A 24,697-nucleotide genomic window follows, 5' to 3' on the forward strand; every position below is an offset into this window, starting at 1 on the left:
TGGCGCTGAGGCAATGCAGTATGTCCTTATCGTTTAAATTAAGGGCACCTCTAAAGACAAACAGCAGTGAAGGCAGATAAAGTTTGGGACAAGAGCAAAATACTACGGATACTGGAAATCCGAAGTAAAAACACAGGCAATTCCGGAAATACTCCGCAAGTCAGACAGCATCTGTGGAAACCGAGACAGAGTTAATGCTTCAAGTCAGAACTGAAGGAATAAAGAAATGTAATAGGTTTCGGAGACAGTGAAATTCGGGAGATGGAGACTTGCTCAAAACTGACCGCGGTCCCTGTCCTCCCGGAATCTGCATGACTCAATACTTATACTAGGCAGCGCATGTCCTCCTTGGCACCCAATGAAACGACTGCACCACCCATCATCATTCTGTTTCCAGCAGCCCCGTAATGCTGTCTGAGTCCGCGCACTATTCACAGACATTCAGCCCAGCCAAGCGGCATGCAGCCTCCCAACGCCGCTGACGCACAGGAAACCCTCCGCTCCACCGCCTAATAAGGGAATGTCTCGCGCGCCTCTACGCACACGTGACACCCTAGGAATGTCAAACTGGTCCGGTCATCGGCTCTACCACTTTCAACTGAGAGGGGAGGGGGGACTGCGTGACATATGTCAACCAAAAAACGGCGCTGTTAATTTTAAAATTTTATATGGATGTGCAATGAAATGAGTTAAAAAAATATAAGTATCCTTTCAGGCTGGAACCGGTCTATATGTCAGTATTATTGTGTTTGAGCCATGTTTCTGTAAATTGCCTCCCCCTCCTTTGGAGAGGGGTTTGTGATGGATGAGGTGGGGTTTATTTCCGGCGGTTGCCCCAGGTTTTGATGGTTATCAGGGAAGTAGGGCGGCGGCAGCGGTAGTGGCGAGGGATTTACAGGGACTTCGAGTGTTATTCAGACCTGTGAGGTAAGGGAGGTGTGGAAAGATCACCCCTCGCTCTTTACTCCGTGGTGGGTGCTGAGAGCTGGAGGTGCGGGCGTGTTGAGCAGTAGAAGCGGAGCAGTTACCTGTCCAGGGTTTTGAGGTGTGGGGAGGGAGGGAGGGAGGGAGGCCCGGGCAGCGCGAGGCCCGCGGGCCCCAGGGAAGGAATCGCTGCAGAAGCAGCCACCGCTGGCTCGGTGGTGCTCAAGTCGCTATTATGGCAAACTTAATTTATAGTGTCCTACAGCTGTTGTATCTGCCCTAAGAAGATTATCTCTTCTAATCTCAAGGTGCACTTTTCACGGAAGGGGATGTTAACGGGTTGCTCATAAATTAGTTAAGTTTTTTTAATTTGTAGCCCTGAAAACTGGTATCTCCTGTGCAAAGACGCCATTGCGTCTTATTCGGGGAGGGGTCCGTCTTATAGTTTCATGTAAGAGCAATTTTTTTTTTAAAACTGAGGTACTAATAAAGTCTTGGCATGTTTAGTGTTTGAAAACTTTCCAAACGCGATTTCAAATATGTGAAATTTCCTAAAGGAGATGGCTGAAATTTGGTATAGCAATCATGGGATGCAACTGTTATGACATTGCCTGAACCAACTGCTGCTGTCTTACCTTGAATATTGCCAGTTTTACATTGTAGTCACTGTTGTAATGTAGGTAACACTTTTTTTCTGAGAGTGCAGGGAAGGGAGTCCTTCTTAGCCAAGCACTTTTCTGCCAAGTCCTTTGGGATGTCTTGAGGTTGTGGGAAGTACTATATAAATGCAGGCCTTTATTGTAGGTTAGGCCAAAAGTAAACAACTTTTCAAAAGCAGTAGCTACATAGAATGAACCTGACTTGGTATGCATTAGTATGTGCTGCTGTTATAATCTTTGACAAGTACAGAGTGTATTACATTGCTGAGGCTAAGAAGAGATAGGTTAGGGTTGTTTTCCTTAGAGCAGAGAAGGGTGAGGGGGGACCTGATAGGTATACAAAATTACGAGGAGCAGAGATAGGCTTGATAGGAAGAAATTTATTTTTCCCTTGGTGGAGGTGTCAATAACCAGGGGGCATAGATTTAAGACAAACCGAATGTTGGAAAACCTCAGCAGGTCTAACAGCATTTGTGGAGAGAAACAGTTAATGTTTCGAGTCTTTATGACTTCAGAGCTAGTCTGTCATACGGACTCGAAACAGATGCTGTTAAACCTACTGAGTTTTTCCAGCATCTTCTGTTTTTGTTCCAGATTTCCAGCACCTACAGTATTTTGCTTTTGGCATAGATTTAAGGTAAGGGGCAGGAGGTTTAGAGGTGATTTGAGGAAAATTTTTATCACCCAGTGGGTGATTGGAATCTGGAACACTGCCTAGAGGGTGTTGTAGGGGCTGGAACCCTCACAACATTTAGGTGAGCACTTAAAACGCCATAGCATGCAGAGCTATGGGCCAAGTGCTTTAAAATGGGATTAGAATTGATAGGTGGTTGAGGGCCGGCACAAAGACAGGGCCTGTTTCTGTGCTGTATAACTCTGACTCTATAAAAGTATGCGTTACTACCTACACTGGCTCCCCTCAAACCTACGAGTGTAAAATGGTCACCTCTAACCTTCTCAACCCTACAAACCTCTGAACTCTTGTTGTAGCTCTGGCCTCTTGCACATCCTTTACACCATCTTAGTAACTGTCTTTTTGCTGTTTAGGCTGTAAGCTTTAGAATTTTATCTCCAAGTATTTCTCTTATTCCCTCTCTAAGACCCTATTTAAATCCCACCCCTTTCATCAAACACTCACTGGCCTCCCTGGGCTTATTTTTAATGGTTCCGTGCAGTGCCTTAAGTATTTTTTCTGACATCAAAGATGTTGTTCAAATTTAAGTTGTTGCTGTCTTTTGAATTACATATTTTAAATCCTGATCTTGTCAGCCTGTTATGATTTTAGATTGAAGTAAAAGATCCATTGCACTCCATGAAGAGCTCTGTTGCACCCTTATCAGCCACCACCTGGTCAGTCGTCCCATTTGCCGTTTGTGGGGTTTTGCTATAGTCATGTCAGCTGATTTGCTAATACTTATTAAACATTATAGTGAGGTTCGTTACAAATGCAAATTTGTTTGGCTATTTGAATCCATAAATTGCTAGAGTCCCTAATTACTGTGAAGAGAAGCATGATTACCTAGGCTGTAGATTCTGCTGAAACAATAGCTACGGCTGCAACAAAATTCCTGATATAAGGTTTACTGTTTGATTCATTACTTGCTACCAGTGTCTACCACATATGGATGTTTTCCCACTTATTAACTTCAGAATAAACTTTGACTGCATTGATGTTTTTAGTCACTAGTTAGCTGGTCTCCAGTTGGGCAATAGTTAAATCATTTACTTTCTGGTTTTGTTTGGAAAATAGCCACTTGGATGCAGTGCTGAAGACCAACAGCTGCCCATCTTAGAATCTACTTTTTATAGAAGGGGTGGGAAAAGAACTTGAGTGGTGATCGAGTAAAACAAAATTTCATCTATGCACTTGGGTTGCATGCGCAGTCTCCAGTTTTGTGTGATTACATGTTAAAGGAATATTTGGAACTTTATCATATGTTTCCACAACCTGGAATAGTATACTAAAAATTTATGGTCTTATATTTGAATGTAAAAGAGATTTCAAACTTACCTTAACTCTCACATTGGATTAGATAACTCAAATAGTAAATAGCTGAGCAGGTAAACACAATAATCCCCTATTTGTTCAGTGCTGAATCAGATAGGGTAGGGAGGTATAGGATTCACTAGCCTTCTTCCTAAGATAAAGAAGGGAAGAATTGTTATATGTGCTGAAGTAACAGGTGACTTGAGTTTGATAGCATATTGTTCAAACATTTGATGAGCTTGGGGAGGAGGAAAAGAAGACTTGCCTTAAGCTGCCAATTTCATTGAGGCTAGGCATGAAATTGCATTTTCCTGTTTATTTCCCTTAACAAAATACAAAATACAAGATGTATATATTTGCACTAAGTTTGTCAGTATTTGCACGTGGCCCCAAATAGTGTTGCTGAATCTTTTATAGCCAGGTTTTTGTCCAGGAAGAAAAGACTAGAGAAAAAACAACCAAGTTAATTCAGCAAATTACATGTGTAAACTGTTTGAAAAAAGTTTGGTATTAGTCAGTCCTAAGAATACATTGTGGTTGTTCAAGTTGGAGTAGAATGATGGACATCAGATACTGACTGGTACTTGTGAATGTGCAGCTGTTTGAGTATAGTAATGTTTCTGTTATGAGAACCTGCAGTAACCGGGATGGCAGCTTTAACACAATAATTATATTTGGCAGCTCAATGAAGGCACTGCGTGAAAGGGCAATGGAAACAGATTAAATGGTCTTTTCTATAGGAATTGGATATATTCAAGCATACGCAGGGCTATGGGGAAACCGAAGGGTTGGGCATTATTTTGGGGGGTGTCAGCATAGCTATGATGGACTGAATAGCTTCCTATGTGCCATGATTCTAACAGGGTTGGGATTGTTGAATTTAGTTTTATTCTTCCATGGGATGTGGAGTTACTGACAACATCATTTGTTGCACATCCCTAATTGCCCTTTGTAAGTGGTGGTGAGCTGCCTTCTTGAAACTTCTGAAGCCCTGTGGTGTGGTATATACAGTGCTATTAAGGAGTTCCAGGAGTTTGACTTAGTGACAGTGAAAGAATAGCGATGTAATTTCAAGTCAGGGTAGTTTGTGGTTTGGGGGAGCTTTTTGGTGGTGGTCCCGTGCATCTGCTGTTGATCTTCTGCTGTTTGTGGGAAATCGCACCCCATTTCTCTGTTAAATCATTCCTTAGTATATAATCCATATTAAGAATAGATTATTCTTAGTGCTCATGACAACCTTGTTAGTTTCTAAGACCAACCTTTAGGTATATTTGTATCTCCTAAAAGTTTTGTAATTACTCTAGCTGTGCATTGGGAAAGTGGGGAGAACAAAACAACTAGGTAAAGGGGAAAAGTAAACACTTACAGCAATGAAAGGAGGGACCTGATGAGTTTTTACTTTGAATTTATAGACATGTGCAATATACACTGTATTCTATTACCTATCACTTTTGTGCTGAATGTGTTTTAGCATTGACATGCTTTATATGGGATTTAAAATATGAAGCGTAGAAAAGTGAAAATTGTGCTGTTTTTATAGTTTAAAAAGTTCAGTCCTTGTGCTCGTTGCCCTTTTCGATCTGAAATTCCAGTTCTTAGCTTGATTTGCTTTAAATGTCTGCCTGCGTAGCTAAGTCTTCTGCCTCCTTTGTGATGAGGGGACATGCTGTAATTTTCAACAAGCTAATGATCCCTGTTTTGTACCCTTGAAGTTTAAAAGGAATAGTGTGGAATTATGGAAGGCATAAATTAAGCATAGCTATGAATGTGGCTTTAATCTCAGTTTACCCCCCCCCCCCCCCCCCAATAAAAAAAGCTGGGTGATCCTTCAGTACCAGAGGTGGTTGCGTTGAAAAGTCTGCTGAATGACCTGGCTCAGGAAGTGCAGGGCTGGGTGTTAAATATTCCTGGATACAAGCTGTTCAGGAATGATAGGAAAAGAAAAGGGGAGGAGTGGTGGTGTTAAGGAGAACATTGCAGTGCTGGAGAAAGAGGGTGTCCCAGAGGAGTCAAGGACAGGATCTATTTGGCTAAGGAACAAAAAGGGGGCAATTACATTGCTTGGCATAGGCCACCAACTCGTGAAAGGGATGTAGAAAAACACATTTGCAAGGAAATTAGAGGTCCACTAATTTTAAAGGGGGATTTCAATTATCTGAATATACTCTAGGATAGTAGCAGTGTAAAAGGGTAGACAGGCAAGAGTTCCTAGAAGTTTACGAACAAGTTTTCTACAGTTTCCAGTCCAAGGGGAGGCATTACTAAACTTGGCTCTTGGCAATGAGGTGGGCCAAGCCGACCAAGTATCAGCAGGAGAAAATATAAGGGACAGTGATCATTTTCAAATTTTAGGTTGCCTATAGAAAAGAACAGAACAATCCAAAGTAAGAATAATTAACTGGGGGAAAGCCAACTTCAGTGGGGTAAGAACAGATCTTGGCCAAATAAGTTGGAATCAAAGATTTGCAGGAAAAATGAGTTACCTTCAAAGAAGAGACATAAAAGGTATATTCCCTGGAAAGGGAAAAGTAGGGTAAACAAATCCCCAGAACAAGCCCCTGGATGATGAAAGAGATGGAGATTAACATGCAAAAGTATGCTTACAACAAATGTCAGCTTGAATATAGAAGGTTCAGAGGGGAAATAAAAAAGCAAATAAAGAAGCAAAGTGGGAGTATGAAAAGAAACTGGCAGCTAACACATTAGGGAATCCCAAAATCTTCTATAAGCTTTGACTAATAAAAGGATGTTATGAAGAGTAGGGCTGATTAGGGGCCAAAAGGGGATTTATACAAGGATCAGGGAATACCTGAGACATTAAATGAATGCTTTGCATCTGTCTTTACCAATGAAGATGTTGCTACCAAAACCAAGGTGAAATAGGAGGATTTAAAATTGATGAGGTTTTAGACTTTCTATTTTTAAAATATGATAAAGCACCAGGGCTGGATGAGTTGCATCCAAGGACACGGAGGAAAATAAGTGGAAGTTGGAGACACTGGCCATAATTTTTCAGATTTCCTTGACTTGGGTGGTTTCAGAAGACTGGAGAATTGTAAATGTTATACCTTTTTTGAACGAGGGTATAAAATAAGCCCAGTAACTGCAAGCCATTCAGTTTAACTTCAGTGGTGGGGACACTTCTCAATGATAATTCAGAACAAAATTAAGTCTTATGATTTAATAAGGGAAAATAGTGTTTGTTTAACTTGAGTTTTTTGAAGAGGTTAGGGTTGATGAGGGCAGTGTTGTTGATGTGTACATTGACTTCCCAAAGGCTTTCAGTAAAGTGCTGCATAACAGGCTTTGGAGAAATGCTATAGTTTGTGGAATAGGACAGTAGCAACATGGATTTAAAAATGGCTGAGTGACAGGAAACCAGTGGTTAACAGATGGTTTTCAGGCTGGAGGAAGGTGTGTAATGGAGTTCTCCAGGGGTTAGTGTTGGGACCCTTGTTTTTCCTGATGTAAGTTAATGACCTACATCTTGGTGTACAGGGCATAGTTTCAAAATTTGCAGATGATATAAAACTTGGAAACATTGAACTGAGTATAGTGTAGAACTTCAAGAGGACATAAACAAGTTGGTTGGGTGGACAAGTAGCAGATGAAGTTGAATATGGGGAGGCGGTGGCATAGTGGTATTCTTATTTGTCTGGTATCCCAGAGACTCAGGGTAATGCTCTGGTGACCCAGGTTCAAATCCGACCATGGCAGATGGTGAAATTTAAATTCAGTAGTCTGGAAAAAATCTGGAATTAAAAGCCTGATGACCATAAAACCATTGTCAATAGTAAAAACTAATGTCCTTTAGGGAAGGAAATCTACCATCCTTACCAGGTCTGGCCTATATGTGACTCCAGACTCTCAGCAAGATGGTTGACTGAACAAGGACAATTAGGGATGGGTAATAAATGCTGGCCTAGCAGTGACACCCACATCTCATGAACGAATAAAAGTGAAATGATTCATTTGGAAGATCATTAAGAGACAATATATAATAAAGGGGGTGAAGGAGCATAAGACATAGGAGCAGAAATTAGGCCATTTGGCCCATCGAGTCTGCTCCGCCATTCAATCATGGCTGATAAGTTTCTCAACCCCATTCTCCCATAACCTTTGATCCCCTTACCAATCAGGAACCTATCTATCTCGGTCTTAAATACACTCAATGACCTGGCCTCCACAGCCTTCTGTGGCAATGAATTCCATAGATTCAGCACTCTCTGGCTAAAGAAGTTTCTCTGCATCTCTGTTCTAAAAGGTCTTCCCTTTACTCTGAGGCTGTGCCCTCGGGTCCTAGTCTCTCCTACTAATGGAAACATCTTCCCCACATCCACTCTATCCAGGCCTTTCAATATTCTGTAAGATTCAATCAGGTCCCCCCTCATCCTTCTAAACTCCACTGAGTATAGACACAGAGTCCTCAAATGTTCCTCATATGTTAAGCCTTTCATTCCTGGGATCTTTCTTGTGAACCTCCTCTGGACCCTCTCCAGGGCCAGAACATCCTTCCTGAGATACGGGGCCCAAAATTGCTCTCAATATTGTAAATGTGGTCTGACCAGAGCCTTATAAAGTCTCAGCTGCACATCCCTGCTTTTATATTCTAGTCCTCTCGAAATAAATGCCAACATTGCATTTGCCTTCCTAACTACCGACTCAACCTGCAAGTTAACCTTAAGAGAATCCTGGACTAGGGCTCCCAAGTCCCTTTGCACTCCAGATTTCTGAATTCTCTCCCCAGTTAGAAAATAGTCTGTCTCTATTCTTCTGACCAAAGTGCATGACCTCACACTTCCCCACGTTGTATTCCATCTGCCACTTCTTTGCCCATTCTCCTAACCTGTCCAAATCCTTCTGCAGCCTCCCCGCCTCTTCAATACTACCTGTCCCTCCACCTATTTTTGTATCATTTGCAAACTTAGCCAGGATGACCTCAGTTTCTTTATCAAGATCATTAATGTATAAAGTGAAAAGTTGTGGTCCCAACACTGACCCCTGCGGAACTCCACTAGTTACCAGCTGCCATCCTGAGAAGGACCCCCTTATCCCCACTCTCTGCCTCCTGCCAGACAGCCAATCTTCTATCCATGCTAGTACCTTGCCTCTAACACCATGGGCTCTTATCTTACTGAGCAGCCTCCTATGCGGCACCTTGTCAAAGGCCTTCTGGAAGTCCAAGTAGATAACATCCATTGGCTCTCCTTTGTCTAACCTGCTCGTTACCTCCTCAAAGAATTCTAACATTTGTCAGGCATGACCTCCCCTTGATGAAATCTTGCTGACTTTGCCCTATTTTACCATGCACTTCCAAGTATTCTGAAGTCAGGCTAATCAGCCTGTAATTTCCCATCTTTTGCCTCACTCCCTTAAACAGGGGGGTTACATTAGCAATTTTCCAGTCCTCTGGGACCCTCCCTGACTCCAGTGATTCCTGAAAGATCACCACTAATGCCTCCACTATTTCTTCAGCTATCTCCTTCAGAACTCTGGGGTGTAATCCATCTGGTCCAGGTGATTCATCCACCTTCAGACCTTTCAGTTTACCTAGCACCTTCTCCTAGGTAATGGCCACCATACTCACCTCTGCCCCCCCGACTCTCTTGAATTTTCGGGATGTTACTCGTGTCTTCCACTGTGAAGACTGATGCAAAGTACCTATTCAGTTCCTCCGCCATTTCTTTGTTCCCCACTACTACTACTACTACTACAGCGTCATTTTCCAGCGGCCCAATGTCCACTTGCCTGTTACCCTTCATGTTTCTAAAAAAAAAACTCTTGCAATATTTTTATATTACTGCCTAGTTTACCCTCATATTTAATCTTCTCCCTCCTTATTTCTTTTTTAGTTGTCCCCTGTTGGTCTTTGTTGGCTTCCCAATCCCTTGGCTGGGATTGCTCTTCGCCGCATTGTATGCTTTCTCTTTAGCTTTTATGGTGTCCCTGACTTCCCTTGTCAGCCATGGTTGCCTTGTCCTCCCTTTAATATGCTGCTTCTTCCTGAATGTTTGCTGTGTCTCCCAAATTACTCCCAGAAACTCCTGCCATTGCTGTTCCACTGTCTTTCCTGCTAGTCTCATCTCCCAGTCAATTCTGGCCAGCTCATGCCTCTGTAGTTGCCTTTATTCAACTGTAATACCGTTACATCTGATTCCAGCTTTTTCCTCTCAAATTGCAGGGTAATTTCTATCATATTATGGTCACTTCCTCTGAAAGGTTCCTTCACCTCAAGCTCCCTTGTCAAATCTGCCTCATTACACATCACTAAATCTAGAATTGCCTGTTCCCTAGTGGGCTTCACCACGAGCTGCTCTAAAAAGCCATCTCGTAGACATTCCACAAATTCCTTTTCTTGGGGTCCACTACCAACCTGATTTTCCCAGTCTATCTGCATATTGAAATCCCCCATGACCACTGTAACCTTGCCTTTCTTACAAGCCTTTTCTATCTCCTGGTTTGTCTTGTGCCCCACATCCTGACTACTGTTCGGAGGCCTGTACATAACTCCCATTATGGTTTTTTTTACTTTTGCGGTTCCTCAACTCTACCCACACAGATCACAATGCTTGGGCACATAAGTCATTGAAGATGGCAGAACGGGTTGAGTGGTTATCCTTGACTTTAATAGAAGCCTAAAGTACAAGAGAAGGAGGTTCTGCACAACTTGTATAAGACACTAATTAGGCCTCAGCTGGAGTGTTGTCTAGTTCTAGGTCCTACACTTTAGGAAAGATGTAAGGACATTGGAGTGATTGCAGAAAAGATTCATAAGAATGGTTCCAGGGATGAGGAACTTCAACTATGAAGACATAGATTGGGGAAGTTAGCCTTTTCTCCAAGAGAAACAGTCCGAAGAGGAAATTTGATAGAGATGCTCAATCAGGAGGGGACTGGACTGAGTAGAAAGGGAGCAAACTTCCCACTCAAAAGGATCAAAAATGAAGGGGTATAGATTTAAGGTAACACTTTTTGTTGTGCCCTTCCAGAGAATTTTTTTTCCACTTAAACAGGGTCAAGCATGTTCAGAAACTAAAGCTCTTAGCTGCATCACACTTTTAGAGAAAAGTGACATGAAAAGCTTTTTGAGTGGCTAGGGTCTGGAATGCACTCCCAGAATATGGTGGAAGCAGGTTCAATCGAGGCATTCAAAAGAGAATTGAACTCTTCTCTGAAAAATGTGCAGGGTTAAGGGGAGAAGATGGGGGAATGGCACTAAGTGAATTGTTTTATCAGAGAGCTGGTGCATGCACAACAGGCTAAATGGCTTCCTCCCACTCTAACAATTCTGATTTTGTGCTATGTTGAACAGTTTTTTTTTGTAAAGTTCATTCAGAATTTTGGCTGGTATCTGCAAGGACTTTGCTCTAAGAGTGTGATGCAGCCAAAAGCTTTAGTTTCTTAACACACTTGACATGTTTCAGTGGAAAACAATTCTCTGGAAGGCCACAACAAAAAAACTGAAGCCAAAGCTGTTGGGGAGAGGGAGGGAAGCAGTTACTCCTGTTGACCCTTTGAGTTAATTACTTCATGATTTGTAACAAAGTAATATTGGAGATATGTGCAGTTGTCATTCTTGGTTAAGGCAGATGATATTTTCACTTGAACACGAGCGAAGTGAGAACTGGATCATTGTGCTAGGGTTTCACTAGATATCCTGAGGTTGAAAAAATGTTGTTGAATCTTCCCTTAGAATGTAATACATTATAAAATTAGCCATATTCTAAAAGAAACTCGCTCAAATCTAATGCTTTTTATCTCAGTTTTTCTTGCTCCAACCTTAAACATGTGTAATCTAAAACTAGCTGAGCTGCTGAAATATAGGTATCAAACTGCTCTCATAATTGATTATCAATTACCTTGCAAATCTATCTGCCAACAGTGCAATTTTCAAATTCATTTGTTTTCTGGGCAAACAACTTGGCTCTTTTTTAAACTGCTAAATCATCCAAGATACTTCAATGTTATCAAACAAAATTTGACATTGATCCACAAGGAGAGATTAGGACAAGTGACCAAAAACTTGGTCAAAGAGATACATTTTATGGAGTGCCATAAAAAGAGAGAGGAATTCTAGGGCCCAGGCAGCTGAAGGTGCAGCAGTTACAATTGAAGGCACAAGAGGTTAGAACATAAAAAAAAGTCATTTGGGCCATCAGGCCCTGTCTGCTATTCAATCAGTATTTAGAAATCTATTTGTCTTGCACATGCCCAATAATTGAGCTTCCACAGCCCTCTGGGGCAGAAAATTTCAAAGATTCACCACCCTCTGAGTGTGAAAATTCTTCCTCATCCCAGTCTTAAATTGTCTGTCCCATATTCTGAGACTGTTCCCTGGTTCTAGACATGCCAGCCAGAGGAAACATTCTATTTGCCCTGTCACGCACTAAGAATTTTGTATATCTTAACGAGATCACCTCTCATTCTTAAACTCTGGAGAATACAGGCTCAATTTCCTCAATCCCTCATCAGACAATCCTGCCATCCCAGGGATTAGTCTGGTGAATCTCTGTTGCACTCCCTCTATGGCGAGTATATCCTTCCTTAGATGACAAGACTATACATAATATTCCAGGTGGGGTCTCACCAAGGATATACAATTGCAGCAAGACATCTTTACTTCTGTACTGAAATCCCCTTGTGATACCATTTGCTTTTCTAATTACTCGCTACACTGCTAGCTTTCAGTGACTCATGAACGAGGACATCCAGGTCCTTTTGGACACCAAAACTCCCAATCTCACCATTTAAGAAATACTTTGCCTTTGTTTTTTGCTACCAAAGTGGATAACATAACACTTATTCACATTATATTCCATCCGTATTCTTGTCCATTCACTTCTGTCCAAATCCCCTTGAAGTCTCCTTGCATCCTCCTCCCAACTCTCATTCCCACCTAGTTTTAGCATCAAATTTGGAAATATTACACCCCACTAGCAACAGCCTGCCATCCTGAGAATGACCAGTTTATTCCTCCTCTCTGCTTTCTGTCTGTCATCCAAGTCTCAATCCAGAGTAGTGAATTACCCCAATCCCATATGCACTAACTTTGTTTACTAACCTCCTGTATGGGACCTTGTCAAAAGCCTTCTGAAAATCCAAATACATCACATCCACTGGTTGTCCTATCTGTGCAACAAGTAACACCCTAAAAAAAACTCCTTACAGGTTTGTTAAACATTTCCCTTTCATAAATTCATGTTGACTCTGCCCAATGATATCATCACTTTTTAAGTGCCCAGTTATCACATCCTTTAAAATAGATTCTAATATTTTCCTTACTACTGACCTCTTAAACAGGCCTGTAGTTCTATTTTCTCTTTCTCCCTTAAACAGTGAGGCTGCATTTGCTACTTTCTAGTCTCCTGGAACTTTTGCAGAATCTTTAAAATTTTGAAAGATAACCACCAATGCATCCACTATCTCTCTAGCCACCTTCTTCAATACTCTGCGATGTAGCTCATCTAGTCCAGGGGATTTATCAACCTTCCATCCAATTAATTTTTCGAGGAGTACCTCTTTAATACTAATTTCCTTCAATTTCTCATTTGCACAAGTGCCTTGGTTCCTTAGTATTTCTGGGAGACTTTCTGTATCTTCCTCTGAAGGCACCCACAAAGTAATTTTAGTTTCTCTGCCACTTCCCTGTTCTCCATTATAAATTCTGCTGTCTGCCTGTAATGGATCCACGTTTGTCCTTTCTAATCTAATTTCTAAAAGGGAAGCTTTTACAGTCTACCTTTAGGCTTTTTGCTAGCTTGCATTCATATTCTCTTTTCCCTTTTGTTTCTTGGTCCTCCTTTGGATTCTAAATTGCTCCCAATCCTCAGGTTTACCACTTTTTCTGGCAGCCTGATAAACCACTTCCTTTGATCTAATGCAATCTTTAACTTTTGTTAACCACAGTTGATTCACCTTTCCTGTTGGGTATTCGTCTTAGAGGAATGTATATTTGTAGTTGGGTGGCACAGGACTTGAGTATTGCTGAAAAAATACATTTTGTCGAAGCTTTTTGTCTTGTATTCATCAGGGCAATCGCAAGAATACCAATGTCATAGAGGCCTACAGCACAAAAAAGGCCCTTCGGCCTATCGAGTCTGCGCCAGTCAAACAAGTACCTAACTCTTTTAATCCCATTTTCCAGCACGAGGCCCACTGCCTTGTATGCCATGGCATCGCAAGTACACATTCAAATACTTAAATGTTGAAGGTTTCTGTCTCTACCACTCTTTCAGGCAGTGGGTTCCAGATTCCCACCACCTTCTGGGTGAAAGAATTCTTCCTCTCATCCCCTCTAAACCTCTTGCCCCTTACCTTAAGTCTATGCCCCCTGGTTAGTGATTCCTCCACCAAGGGGAAAAGTTCCTTCCTGTCCACCCTATCTATGTCCCTCATAATTTTATACACCTCAATCATGTCCCCCCTCAATCTCCTCTGCTCCAGGGAAAATAACCCCAGTCTATCCAATCTCTCATAACTAAAACTCATAGGCAACATCCTCGCAAATCTCCTCTGCACTCTTTCCAGTGCAATCACGTCCTTCCTATAATGTGGATTCCAGAAATGCACACAATACTCTAGCTGTGGCCTAACCAGCATTTTATGTTCCAGCGTAACCTTGCTGCTCTTATGTTCTATGCCTCGCGAATAAAGGCAAATATCCCATATGCCTTCTTAACCGTCTTATCTACCTGTCCCACTACCTTAAGGGACCGGTGGACATGCACACCAAGGTCCCTCTGATCCTCTCTACTTCCCAGGGTCCTGCCATTCACCGTGTATTCCCATGCCTTGTTTGTCCTGCTCAAGTGCATCACCTCACACTTTTATCTGGATTAAATTCCAGTTGCCACTGATCCCAGGGGAAGTAACAACTTTATACCGAGAAGAGTGCTGATTGGTTGGCAAGTGGACTCTGGTAGAGGCATTGCCATGGAGAATACACCAGTTCATGGTGACTGACAGTTAATTGCTTAGCATTGTTTGAGATTTTAAACCAGCCAGCTTGACTCTTGTCAAGGCATTGCCCTGAGGAATGAACCATTAAAAGGCATTTGCATGTTCTGGAAATTGAGTATTTAATACACAGGGCCTGTTCTTTCAGACAGGACATGTACATATATTGCACCTGTTTCAGCGAATAAAATGAGTGATTCATCCCTCAGGGCAGCAAGTGGTTAGCAAGCAAGATTGACTTTGGACTCCTGCATTACCAGACTGGCGGTCACCCATTCCCCCTCTGCCTGCTCTTAACCTGTGGTGTGACCACCTCCCTAAAATTGGAGGAGCACAAATCTTGGAAGGATGTAGGACTGGAGCAGGTTGGAGATGGGAGAGGGCATAGCATGGAGGGGATCTAAAAACCAGCTGTTGACAATTTGAGCTGTTGCCTGAACAAGAGGCCATGTAGGTCAGTCACACAGGCAATGAACAGAACTTGGATGCATGCAACAGTTCTGGATGAACTCAGTTGATCTCATCCAGACTCACTCACCTGAGGCTGGTAATTAGCTTTGATCCCACAAACTGATCAAGAATATAACTTTGATAAAAGCAAAATACTGTGGATGCTGGAAATCTGAAACAAAAACAAATTGCTGGAAAAACTCAGCAGGTCTAACAGCAGCTGTGGAGACAAAGACAGGGTTAACATTTTGAGTCTGTATGCTCCAGACCTAAAGAGAAGTAGAAATATGGTGAAATATATTTCAAATAGAAGAACAGTGGCCAAGGTTGTTACTGTGCTGGTAACCAGTGAACTTGCATGGAAATGTGAATGAACTATGGGTGAAGACTGCTTTTGAGGTTTGCTGTGGTGGCCCCTCAATTGAATAGCTCTAACACTTAACCAGGCCTGTGTATGGACTTGTCACTTAAATGAAAATATTTTAATGGATGGTAAATTGAGTACAATTCCCCAGAATCCCTGTTTGCCTCAATCTCCAAAGAGTGTTGCATGTCTGCTCTTTTCCATTTCCCTTGGCTACCCATTTTGGTTTCTTTTGGCAGGATTCTTTTTTTTTTATCCCCTTCCACCAGTGCTGAGTTAGAAAATTAGGAAGTGAGTTGTTTTAAGGTCTCCAGTAGACACCCAATGGTTGTAATGATAGTTGAATCACAGTTGGAGGATGGTCATCTGCTTTTAAGAAAAGTATATTAGAAGATGAGTTGACCTGGGTCATAACTTATTACTGACCACATCTGGCATTGACAGCTAGAAACAGATTGTGGTCTGCTTTTGAATGGAAATACTTGGTGGTGGTGAAGAATTTTTGTTAATGAAGGAAAATGTTTTAAATGGAGTGGCCTAATTGTAGTCGACCAGAAAGCTCTTCATTGTTAAAGGCAAAGCTGAAAGAACAAGTTTGCTTTCAGTGACTTTCACGCCTATAAACTACTTTTGAAGTAGCAGTAGTTTTGTAGGCAAGGACAGTAACCTGATTGTATGTAGTATCTTGCTCTGGAAAATTGAGAAATGATCAGGTAATTTGCTATTGCTTATGTATGGACAACAGCAGAGCTTTCTGCTCGTGAATCAATTGCCATGCATTCAATTGAAAGAACAGATGGGCCATTAGTTTAACCTTTCAGTCAAAAAATTGCAACTCTTAAATTGATTACTACAGAACTGTTAAGTGACCTAGAAACTTGGCTTCACGTGCCCTTAGGACTTGGGGAAATAAGTTTACTTGCAAATATTTGTCTGTTGAAAGGTTTTGACAACACAAATCTTAACATGCTATATGCAGTGACATGCTTGCATTTTTAAAGTATTTCTAACTTTAGTCATCCTGTACCTTACACTTCTCCATAAGGCTGCCTACTTTGGCAGCACTGTCTTATCACTTATTCCTCTAAGCACTACATGGAGTTAACTGATCCAAGTTCAATAAATACAATTTGGAATCCCAAAGTGAAAATGAATACCTTGTCTGGGGGAGGGGGCAAATAGCTTCTGGCCTAATCATTTTGTCCATAGGTAACTTGACTTTTTTTTGTCCTCTGAAAAGGAATTTGAAAAATTCAATGCTTCCAGTTTCCTTGCAGTTTTGTTAATCCTTATACTTATTTTTTCCTGCAATCTGGTGAAACTTCCTTCTGTACAAGCCAATTTTAAAAGCCACAAGTCCATAACTATTTGATCTATCCAATATAAACAAAATGGACACGGGGCAACTTTTATGAATTGGAATTAATTTTTAGTACTAGCACAGATCTTATTGTAAGCAAGCTTGTGTTTTTGTTTTTTGATAACTTTAAGCAGCTTCCTTAGGATTTTCCAGGTGAAAATTACTTACCTCATTGGTAATACTCCTGCCAGAGCCAGTAGGTCATATGTTCAGTCAAGCTGACAGTTCAATATAGTGAGGGAATGTTTCTCCATTGGAAGGTACCAGCCATCTAATATGTTAAACCAAGTTGTCTGCATCCCTCAGGTCAATGTAAAAGATCCCATGACACTTTGAAGTGCAGTGTATTTCTGTAGTGTCCTGGCCAACAATTATCCTTCCAACTAACATTGCTGCCACCGTGGTAATCTGTTTTGGCATTGTATACCATCTACAAAATGCACTGCAGCAACTCAAGGCTCCTTCAACAGTACCTTCCAAACCCATGACCTCTACCACCTAGAAGGACAAGGGCAGCAGATGCATGGGAATGCCACCACTTGCAAGTTCCCCTCCAAGCTGCTCACCATCCTAACTTGGAAACAAGTCACTGTTCCTTCAGTGTCGCTGGGTCAAAATCCTGGAACTCCCCATCTAACAGCACTGTGAGTGTACCTATACCACAGGGACTGCTGCAGTTCAAGACAACAGCTCACGATCACCTCATGGGCAATTAAGCATAGACAATAAATGCTGGCCCAGACAGGAATTCCCACATGATCTGCAGAGATCTTCAAAATAATTGCCTACTATTTGGAAGATATATTCCTGTTAGTGTTGGCCATAAGAGTAGCGATTGTGTCATTGTGTGTTGAGTGGCATTGGCCATGAATGTGACCTCCCTAAGGCTAGGAAGGGGGTAGGTCAAATATGCCATGAATACTGAGCAGTAACTCATGGGTTATTTTATGGGAGAAAGTTTGTTTTGTTAATAATGGGGTTAATGTCAAAAGGAAACCAGCAAATTTTTATTGAGATTGCCCTTGGACTTGTCTTGCCTTCTGACTCGGGTAATTCCTACTGAAGTATTTGCTTTAGCTTGATGCTAATGCACTTCCATTTTAACCAGAAGATTGTGGGCTTACCACCACTTTAGTACTTGAGCACATAGTCCAAGCTGCAGTTTTAAGGGAGTACTGTATCTTTTTGATAGACGAACCAAGGTACTCTATCATCTTGACTGAAAATGTAAAGATTGCTTGGCGGTGTTCACTGTACATGAGTTTTGCTAATGTCTGACCCAACATTAATCCCATCACAGACATGACTTTCTTTATTCATTTTCTCTAATTGCTGTTTGTGGGGCTTTTACTCTGCTGTATATTCCTTTGAAACAATGATTATTACACTTCAGAAGCAATTGGCTACAAAATGCCAAGGCACATTCTACAGTCATGAAAGGTCCTTTTTAAAAACAAGTTTTTTCTGTTTTTACAAATGTATATTTTTAGTCTAGTAGGAGGACTGCTTGTTTAATTGAAAGGCCTGTCCCACAATGATTGCATGTTTTTAGGGAAAATTAATGAATGTTTGAATGAGTAACATGAGGTCTTGGAAATCACTAGTAGTGGAATTAACTTTGACAGAGGACCAGTTGATATAATCAGATAAATGGTCTTCTGTGTAAACTGTTATCACTCTGTTACATATCGAGATGTGTTCAGTCCTAGCTTCCTTCTGACAGCCATTTTTCTACTATAGTACTAGACTTGTTTAAACTAGAATAAATTCTACTTGGAATTCTCAATGTACATAATTTGTACATTGGAATCCATCTTTAACTGCAACTTGGCTGTGGTTGCTTCACCACTTCCCTTTAGACAAGGGAGTTTATAGTATTTGAGCCAAAAAATTGTAAGTTTACTGTTTTAATTTTTTTTAAAAATTCTCCTTATTGACTTTAGGGCCAGCTAAGATTTTGCATTCCAGTAGATTCTAGAGTAAGGCTATATAACCTACAGAACACACTTTAGATATAAGACAACTTTAGCCAAATTAAGTCTTTGAAACATTAAGTGTTATGCTTTGTCCTGCATGAGAATGGGTAAACTGATGCATGGAAAGCTCCTTGGAGCTACAAATATAGCTCTGGTAATGTTCTGAAAGATTTGCTGAAAACGTAGTAATGGAAAAAAATCACTTGCAGAAAATAGTTTCATGCTTGTACCTCTGCCTGTCTTCCCCTCAAAGTTAGATTTTGAAAATATTGCAAATGCAGTCTGCCTCAACAAGTTATACACTCACTGCCTTTTCAGATTGCCAGGATGTTACAAAGCATTTCATAATCGATGAATCACAGGGTGCAGTCGCTTATAGGAAGCTTGGGTATTGAAGAAATCAAACAATTTGTTCCAGGTATTCATTAATCCTGTGAACCAAAATTGTTGGTTTGAAATGTCTGCATTTTTCCTTACCACTAGGGGGCCCCCTGAGCTGGGCAGGTAGTAGGGCTTCCTCTGTCATTCAAGAAAGAATTTACTACATTATTGGCTGTCACTTCTCTTGCAACTATTATTGTGAGGTGGTTTCTGTCACTTCACTTTTTTTTTTACAAATATCTCAAAGCTAGCTCTTATGTCTAGTGATTTCCTCACTTAAATGTGAGCAGGCTCATAATAGCAAAGCTGCTGTGTGGCTGATATGCAGCGGTTGCTCAACCAACTAGTGGTTAAGGCCAAGAATGTCTCCAGAATGCTACCATGTGCAGAAACACACTTTCTATGGATGCTGCTTCTGAGTGCCTTTCTTCTCCACCGCCCTTAACTTTCCAGTGCTGTTAACTTCCAACCTAGCTGTACATCGGAAGCAACATAAAGTGCTGCTCTCTCTCTTGTTGTTTTAGGTCCTTGTTCAAATAAAGTTGATTGGTGTTTGCCTGTCATTACTTGATACGCAGTCACTGTGTATTGGTTGTTAAGCTGTATAGACGCCAAGTTTCAGAATCATCTAGATAATTTATTCAAGTCTGAATAATGTCCTAATGTGGAACAGAACCAAGATTGTGTAACTCTTTCCTACTTTACAGAATTGTTTCGGGTCTGTGCTACATTTTGCATATGTAATCTCTAGAAGCACCATCTGTGCTAGTAAAATTTGTGGGTAAGCCAGATGAGAGATGTGGAACAAAACTCACTTCAGCCCTAAAATTTTAATCTCATTAGTTTGAGCTTCCTTTTATTTCAAGAAAGAGAAACTTTACCTTATGCCACATGCTGTCCCCAGCCAAGAAGAAAGGTAGTCCAGAGTTCTATAAATGAAGCTGGGGACAGGATCTATAAATGCCTCCTTGTACTTTGTGCATTTCTGTTACATTCCCTTGTACCTTCGACACTGAATGGAGGTCTGACCTGAAACTGAACATTTTTGGCATCCCTCCCTTAGGAAACAAACTTCAATTTTATTTTGTGAATCATATGTTAAATTTTTAAGTAATGAAAATATGCATATTTCACTACAAAAATAGCTTTGGAATAGACCATAACCTGTAACTGAAATCAAACCAAAATGCTGGAAACACTCAGTAGATCTGGCAGAATTCGTAAGGGATTAAAGTTGATCTTTCATCAAAAATGTGTGTAATCGCAACTGTTTTTCTCATAGATACAATACCTAGCCACCATGTCAAGCAAAAGAGCCAAGGGAAAGACCACCAAGAAGCGCCCCCAGCGCGCAACCTCCAATGTATTTGCCATGTTTGATCAGTCGCAGATTCAGGAATTCAAGGAGGCTTTCAACATGATTGATCAGAACCGTGATGGCTTCATTGATAAGGAGGATTTGCATGACATGTTGGCTTCGCTTGGTAATTAGTTTGTTTTTGCTTGTAAATATGTTAAGTTTGCTATAGCATGCATGTCAAAGGTAAAAATGAAGATACTGAGCAATGCTTTCCACCTTCCCTGGTAGGTACAATTTGCCTTTTTCCCCTCAAACATTGTATCCAGCTAATGTTCAAAGCATTCCACATAGAAATCTGGAGAATTTATCCAGGGAATAACTGAACCATACAAATTAGGCAGATTCCTGGTCTGCTGCTAACTGATTTCAGGAGTGGAGCTAATGGATACTTGTATGATCATACAGAGGAGACAGTGTAGTGGTAATGGTAATGTGACTGGACTAGTAATCCAGGTTAATACTCTGAGGACATGGGTTCAAATCCCACCATGGTGGAATTTAAATTCTAATTAATAAACCTGGAATATAATGCTAGTCTCAGTAATGTTGACTGTAGCTTTCATTAACTGTTGTAAAAAACCCATCTGGTTCACTAATGTCCTTTTAGGGAAAAAAATCTGTTATTCTCACCTGGCTTAACCTACATGTGGCCCAAGACCCACAGCAGTGTGACTATTAAATGCTCTCTGAAATGGCCTAGCAGGGAAATTAGTGATGGGCAATAAATGTTGGCCTTGTCAGTGACACCCATATCCCATGAAAGAACAAAAGAAAAAAAATCTTTATCTGTTGTGCAGCAATGCCTGGAAGCAGTATGACGTTTGGTTGTAATCTTTTCTCCTCTTCTTCCAGTGCAGTTAAGTGACCTATCTAACCTATGCATTATGGATGAACCATTTCTCTCCATGTTTCTAACGTAAAGTGGTGAGGCATTTTGAATATCTGAATTTTCTGCAGGAAAGAACCCAACTGATGAATATCTAGAGGCGATGATGAATGAGGCCCCAGGACCTATCAACTTCACCATGTTTTTGACCATGTTTGGTGAAAAGCTAAATGGGACAGACCCTGAAGATGTAATCAGAAATGCCTTTGCGTGCTTTGATGAAGAAGGAACAGGTAAGAAAGTAGTCAAACTGCAGGAGTGCTACAGTTGATCTCCGGTATGCTGATACCAGGCAGAAGAATAATAGGTTTTTAATGGTTTTATTGGCATCAGTGACTCCCGCCCTCAGCAATCCCCTCCTGATATTGGAGTCTAGGTTTTCTGGTCCCATTTCATTAGATTTCCAGTGGGTCTGGGATGATCAGAGCTAGGAATGTACCCTGCATGCACCTATCCTCCTGCTTTATTCTGTCCTCAGGGTAGCTGTGACAGTTCTGTGCCTGTTTGTGTATGGTGGGTGCATATAATTCTGTGCTATATTTTTTAGTGTAGACCCAGTTTGAGTGTTACATGGGCTATCTGTCAGGCCCTTCATTCAAAGGTAGACATAGGAATTTTAAATGTGCCTGCAAGTACTGAATCAGGAACTGACTGGGAAGACTTTTATTCAAGCAGCTCAACAGTTACTACTACTCGCATGGAAAGTTCACCCTTTGCCCAACCAAGACCTCAATGTGGAGTGCTCAAGCTGTAGCATGTAAATATCCTAGAGCTGGAAAAACCACTGTGGGTAAGAGTATCTCTGATGGATGGAATTCCTGCCCCATCTTCAGTCCCAAGTCAAAAAGACTGGGACTGAATATGTAAGATTTAGACTATTATAAATCAGCTGATTGTCACTGGGCTCATGTACAGAATCACCTTATGAACAAGTTCATGAACTGTGCCAACAAAAGGATTTGCCATCAATTGGATGTGGAAAGAAGATAAAAATTTGAAGGGGATAGGAATATGAAGACTAAAGCAAATTCTGGCTAAATGTCTTTATATTTTAATGTGACCGTAATTCCCTGGGGTCCTAAATTTTCAGTTTCAAAGCGTATGGTTGGGCATTTCTTTGCTTTTTCATTTATTTGTTCACCTTACTTACCCTAACCCTGAGTATGGGAGGCAGAACAGGTATGCATGCAACCCTCCAACCATATTACTTATCATGTTGCCATTAGGAGAAGCTGTCTCTTTGTGGATTATTAATCCTGCTGTTTTTTGTGGGAAACCATTTGGTCCCTTATGCACCACCTTGTATTGTATTTGGCATTAGTTTTACTTTTATACTTTTGACACAGTGTGCAAAAAAAGTATTATATTTCTAACCATTCACTTGTGATTCCAGTACAGTTTCTATTCTAGCAGGGATAATTTTGTTTCTGTGGAAGTATCTGTTATAACTTTGTTCTCTTTTGCAGGCTATATCCAGGAAGACTACCTGAGAGATCTGTTGACAACAATGGGTGATCGGTTCACTGATGAAGAGGTGGATGAACTTTTCCGTGAAGCACCAATTGATACCAAGGGCAACTTCAACTATATTGAGTTTACTCGCATATTGAAACATGGTGCTAAAGACAAAGATGACTAATGTAAACTGTGGAGAAAAAAATCCTCTTTTACTTTGCAGAATTTATGCCCATTGGAACATATTGCATGTCTTGGCTCTCCAATAAACATTGCTTTTTTCATTATTTATATATTTTCCAGTCATGTTGGCACACTTTGCACACATTTGGAGTAAGGGGAAGATTAGTAGCAGGGAACAGAAATATAGAAACAGATTGCTTAATAAATGCCTTGTCAGAATTTGTTTCAGGTTTTTAAACATACAACAAACTTTTAAGATTGCCATCCAATGTGTGATTTGCAGGACTGAAAGGAAAATATTCCACATTGCCCAAATACTTGTACTCTGATCAATATATCTGTTTTGTCTAACTAAAACATATAATATACCCTTCAGACTACCTTAATGAGGATATGTCCTGTCAAAGGAGTTGGTTTTGCATTGGAGATCATGGTATCGTGGTAATGGCACTCGATATGCAAGTTTGAGTCTGAGTTGTCATGTTTGTCTATTTTGGTTTTCCATTCTTGGATCTATATTTGTTAAAATATATAAATAAGATACTCATCAAATCAGTGATATTTGGTAATACTTGTGAATGATTGTAAAGGGTATGAAGAGAGTAGTAAGCTATAACTTGAGGTATAGTGGGAAATTATCCAAAGGACAAGATTTCAGTTATATGCAGATTTTATCCAGAAGTTTTCCCTGTCTTTGACTAAGGTAGCACCAAAGTGTCCCTAGTGACTATGCAGATTGGTGTAGATATGTTCTGCCTTATTCTTGATCATACTTTACATCCTGTTCAGATTTGTCCTTTGTTATCAAAATTGACTTAAAAATAAAAGTTCTAATTTGAATTTGTTTAAATTGTTTCATTTGGTGGCAGCTACTTAGAGTTTGGGTCAATTCTTAAATGACATTGTGATAAACTGACAAACTGAAACAAGCCCAGGATTTGATGTAATCACAATCCTCCTCCATTCTTCCTTGGATTAATTTCCGGCTCTACTTACTAAATGTATTGCATGGTGTGGTAGTCAACATGGACCAGAATAGTCCAAACTTCATTCCTGATTTGGGTGGAGTTAGCTTGATCTCTGCCAGGAAGTGATAGAGCACAAAACTGGTTTTCAGTGATAAGGACCTAAAGGAAAACAATTAAGGTTCCTGCTGCTGATTACTGTCTGGTCACTTTTGCTGGAAAACTTCCAATGGGGCAGGCCTGAACTTGACCGAAAAAAAACAAACATTAGGTTGCTACCATTTGCTTTTATAGTTGTTTGTCTGCAGTATGGTCCATTGGGTGTCTAGCTGCAAAGCTGCCTGGTGACTATGGAACTGTATCCATAGAACATATGAAGTTCAATATTGAGAATTTAAGTTTCACAATCTATTTAGTGTTGCTATGTGTCTTTTAACTGACCCTTATTTTAAAAAAAACTGTACAAACTGACTCCAGCAATGGAAATAAATTTTCAGGAAATATTCAAATGATTTCCTGTTGCTTTGGAAAGATATAAAATATGAATTGTGTAGGTGTCTACAGCCACAAACCTGTGTTTTGGGAAAATTTGGCTAAAAGACCTGTCATTTATTCACAGCTGCTCTAGAAATATCAAGTCTGCACAACCCTCGTCTACACCACATTGGAATTTTAATCTCTTGAATGCATTTTAATCTCTTGAATGCATTTTAACAGCACAGCTTACCACCTCTTATTATCTTGGTTCATTGTGTGTGGGCTGAAAGGATGCCCTTGTAGGAATGGGTAAT

General features: G+C 40.6%; 1 protein-coding gene across 2 annotated transcripts; it reads left to right on the forward strand.

Moving 5' to 3' along the window:
* The first annotated feature begins 794 nt into the window (after positions 1-794).
* LOC121278937 (myosin regulatory light chain 2, smooth muscle minor isoform) lies at positions 795-23,781 on the forward strand. Of its 2 annotated transcripts, none has more exons than XM_041189505.1 (4): positions 795-927; positions 20,340-20,541; positions 21,375-21,536; positions 22,770-23,781. In XM_041189505.1, the coding sequence occupies exons 2-4, from the start codon at positions 20,358-20,360 to the stop codon at positions 22,940-22,942; spliced, it is 519 nt and encodes a 172-aa protein (XP_041045439.1). In that variant the 5' UTR covers positions 795-927; positions 20,340-20,357; the 3' UTR covers positions 22,943-23,781. The 2 variants fall into 2 exon arrangements, with proteins under 2 accessions (XP_041045439.1, XP_041045438.1); XM_041189504.1 differs by lacking the exon at positions 795-927 and adding an exon at positions 18,990-19,094.
* The last annotated feature ends 916 nt before the right edge of the window (positions 23,782-24,697 follow it).

This window comes from Carcharodon carcharias, chromosome 6 (assembly GCF_017639515.1).
Source record: "Carcharodon carcharias isolate sCarCar2 chromosome 6, sCarCar2.pri, whole genome shotgun sequence".
Classification (NCBI taxonomy): domain Eukaryota; kingdom Metazoa; phylum Chordata; class Chondrichthyes; order Lamniformes; family Lamnidae; genus Carcharodon; species Carcharodon carcharias.

Excerpts from the sequence above, each read along its gene's own strand:
- LOC121278937 (XM_041189505.1), top strand. The coding sequence starts at position 20,358 with ATGTCAAGCAAAAGAGCCAAGGGAAAGACCACCAAGAAGCGCCCCCAG. Across the intron at positions 20,542-21,374 it reads TGACATGTTGGCTTCGCTTG|GAAAGAACCCAACTGATGAA; the intron begins GTAATTAGTTTG and ends AATTTTCTGCAG. Across the intron at positions 21,537-22,769 it reads CTTTGATGAAGAAGGAACAG|GCTATATCCAGGAAGACTAC; the intron begins GTAAGAAAGTAG and ends TCTCTTTTGCAG.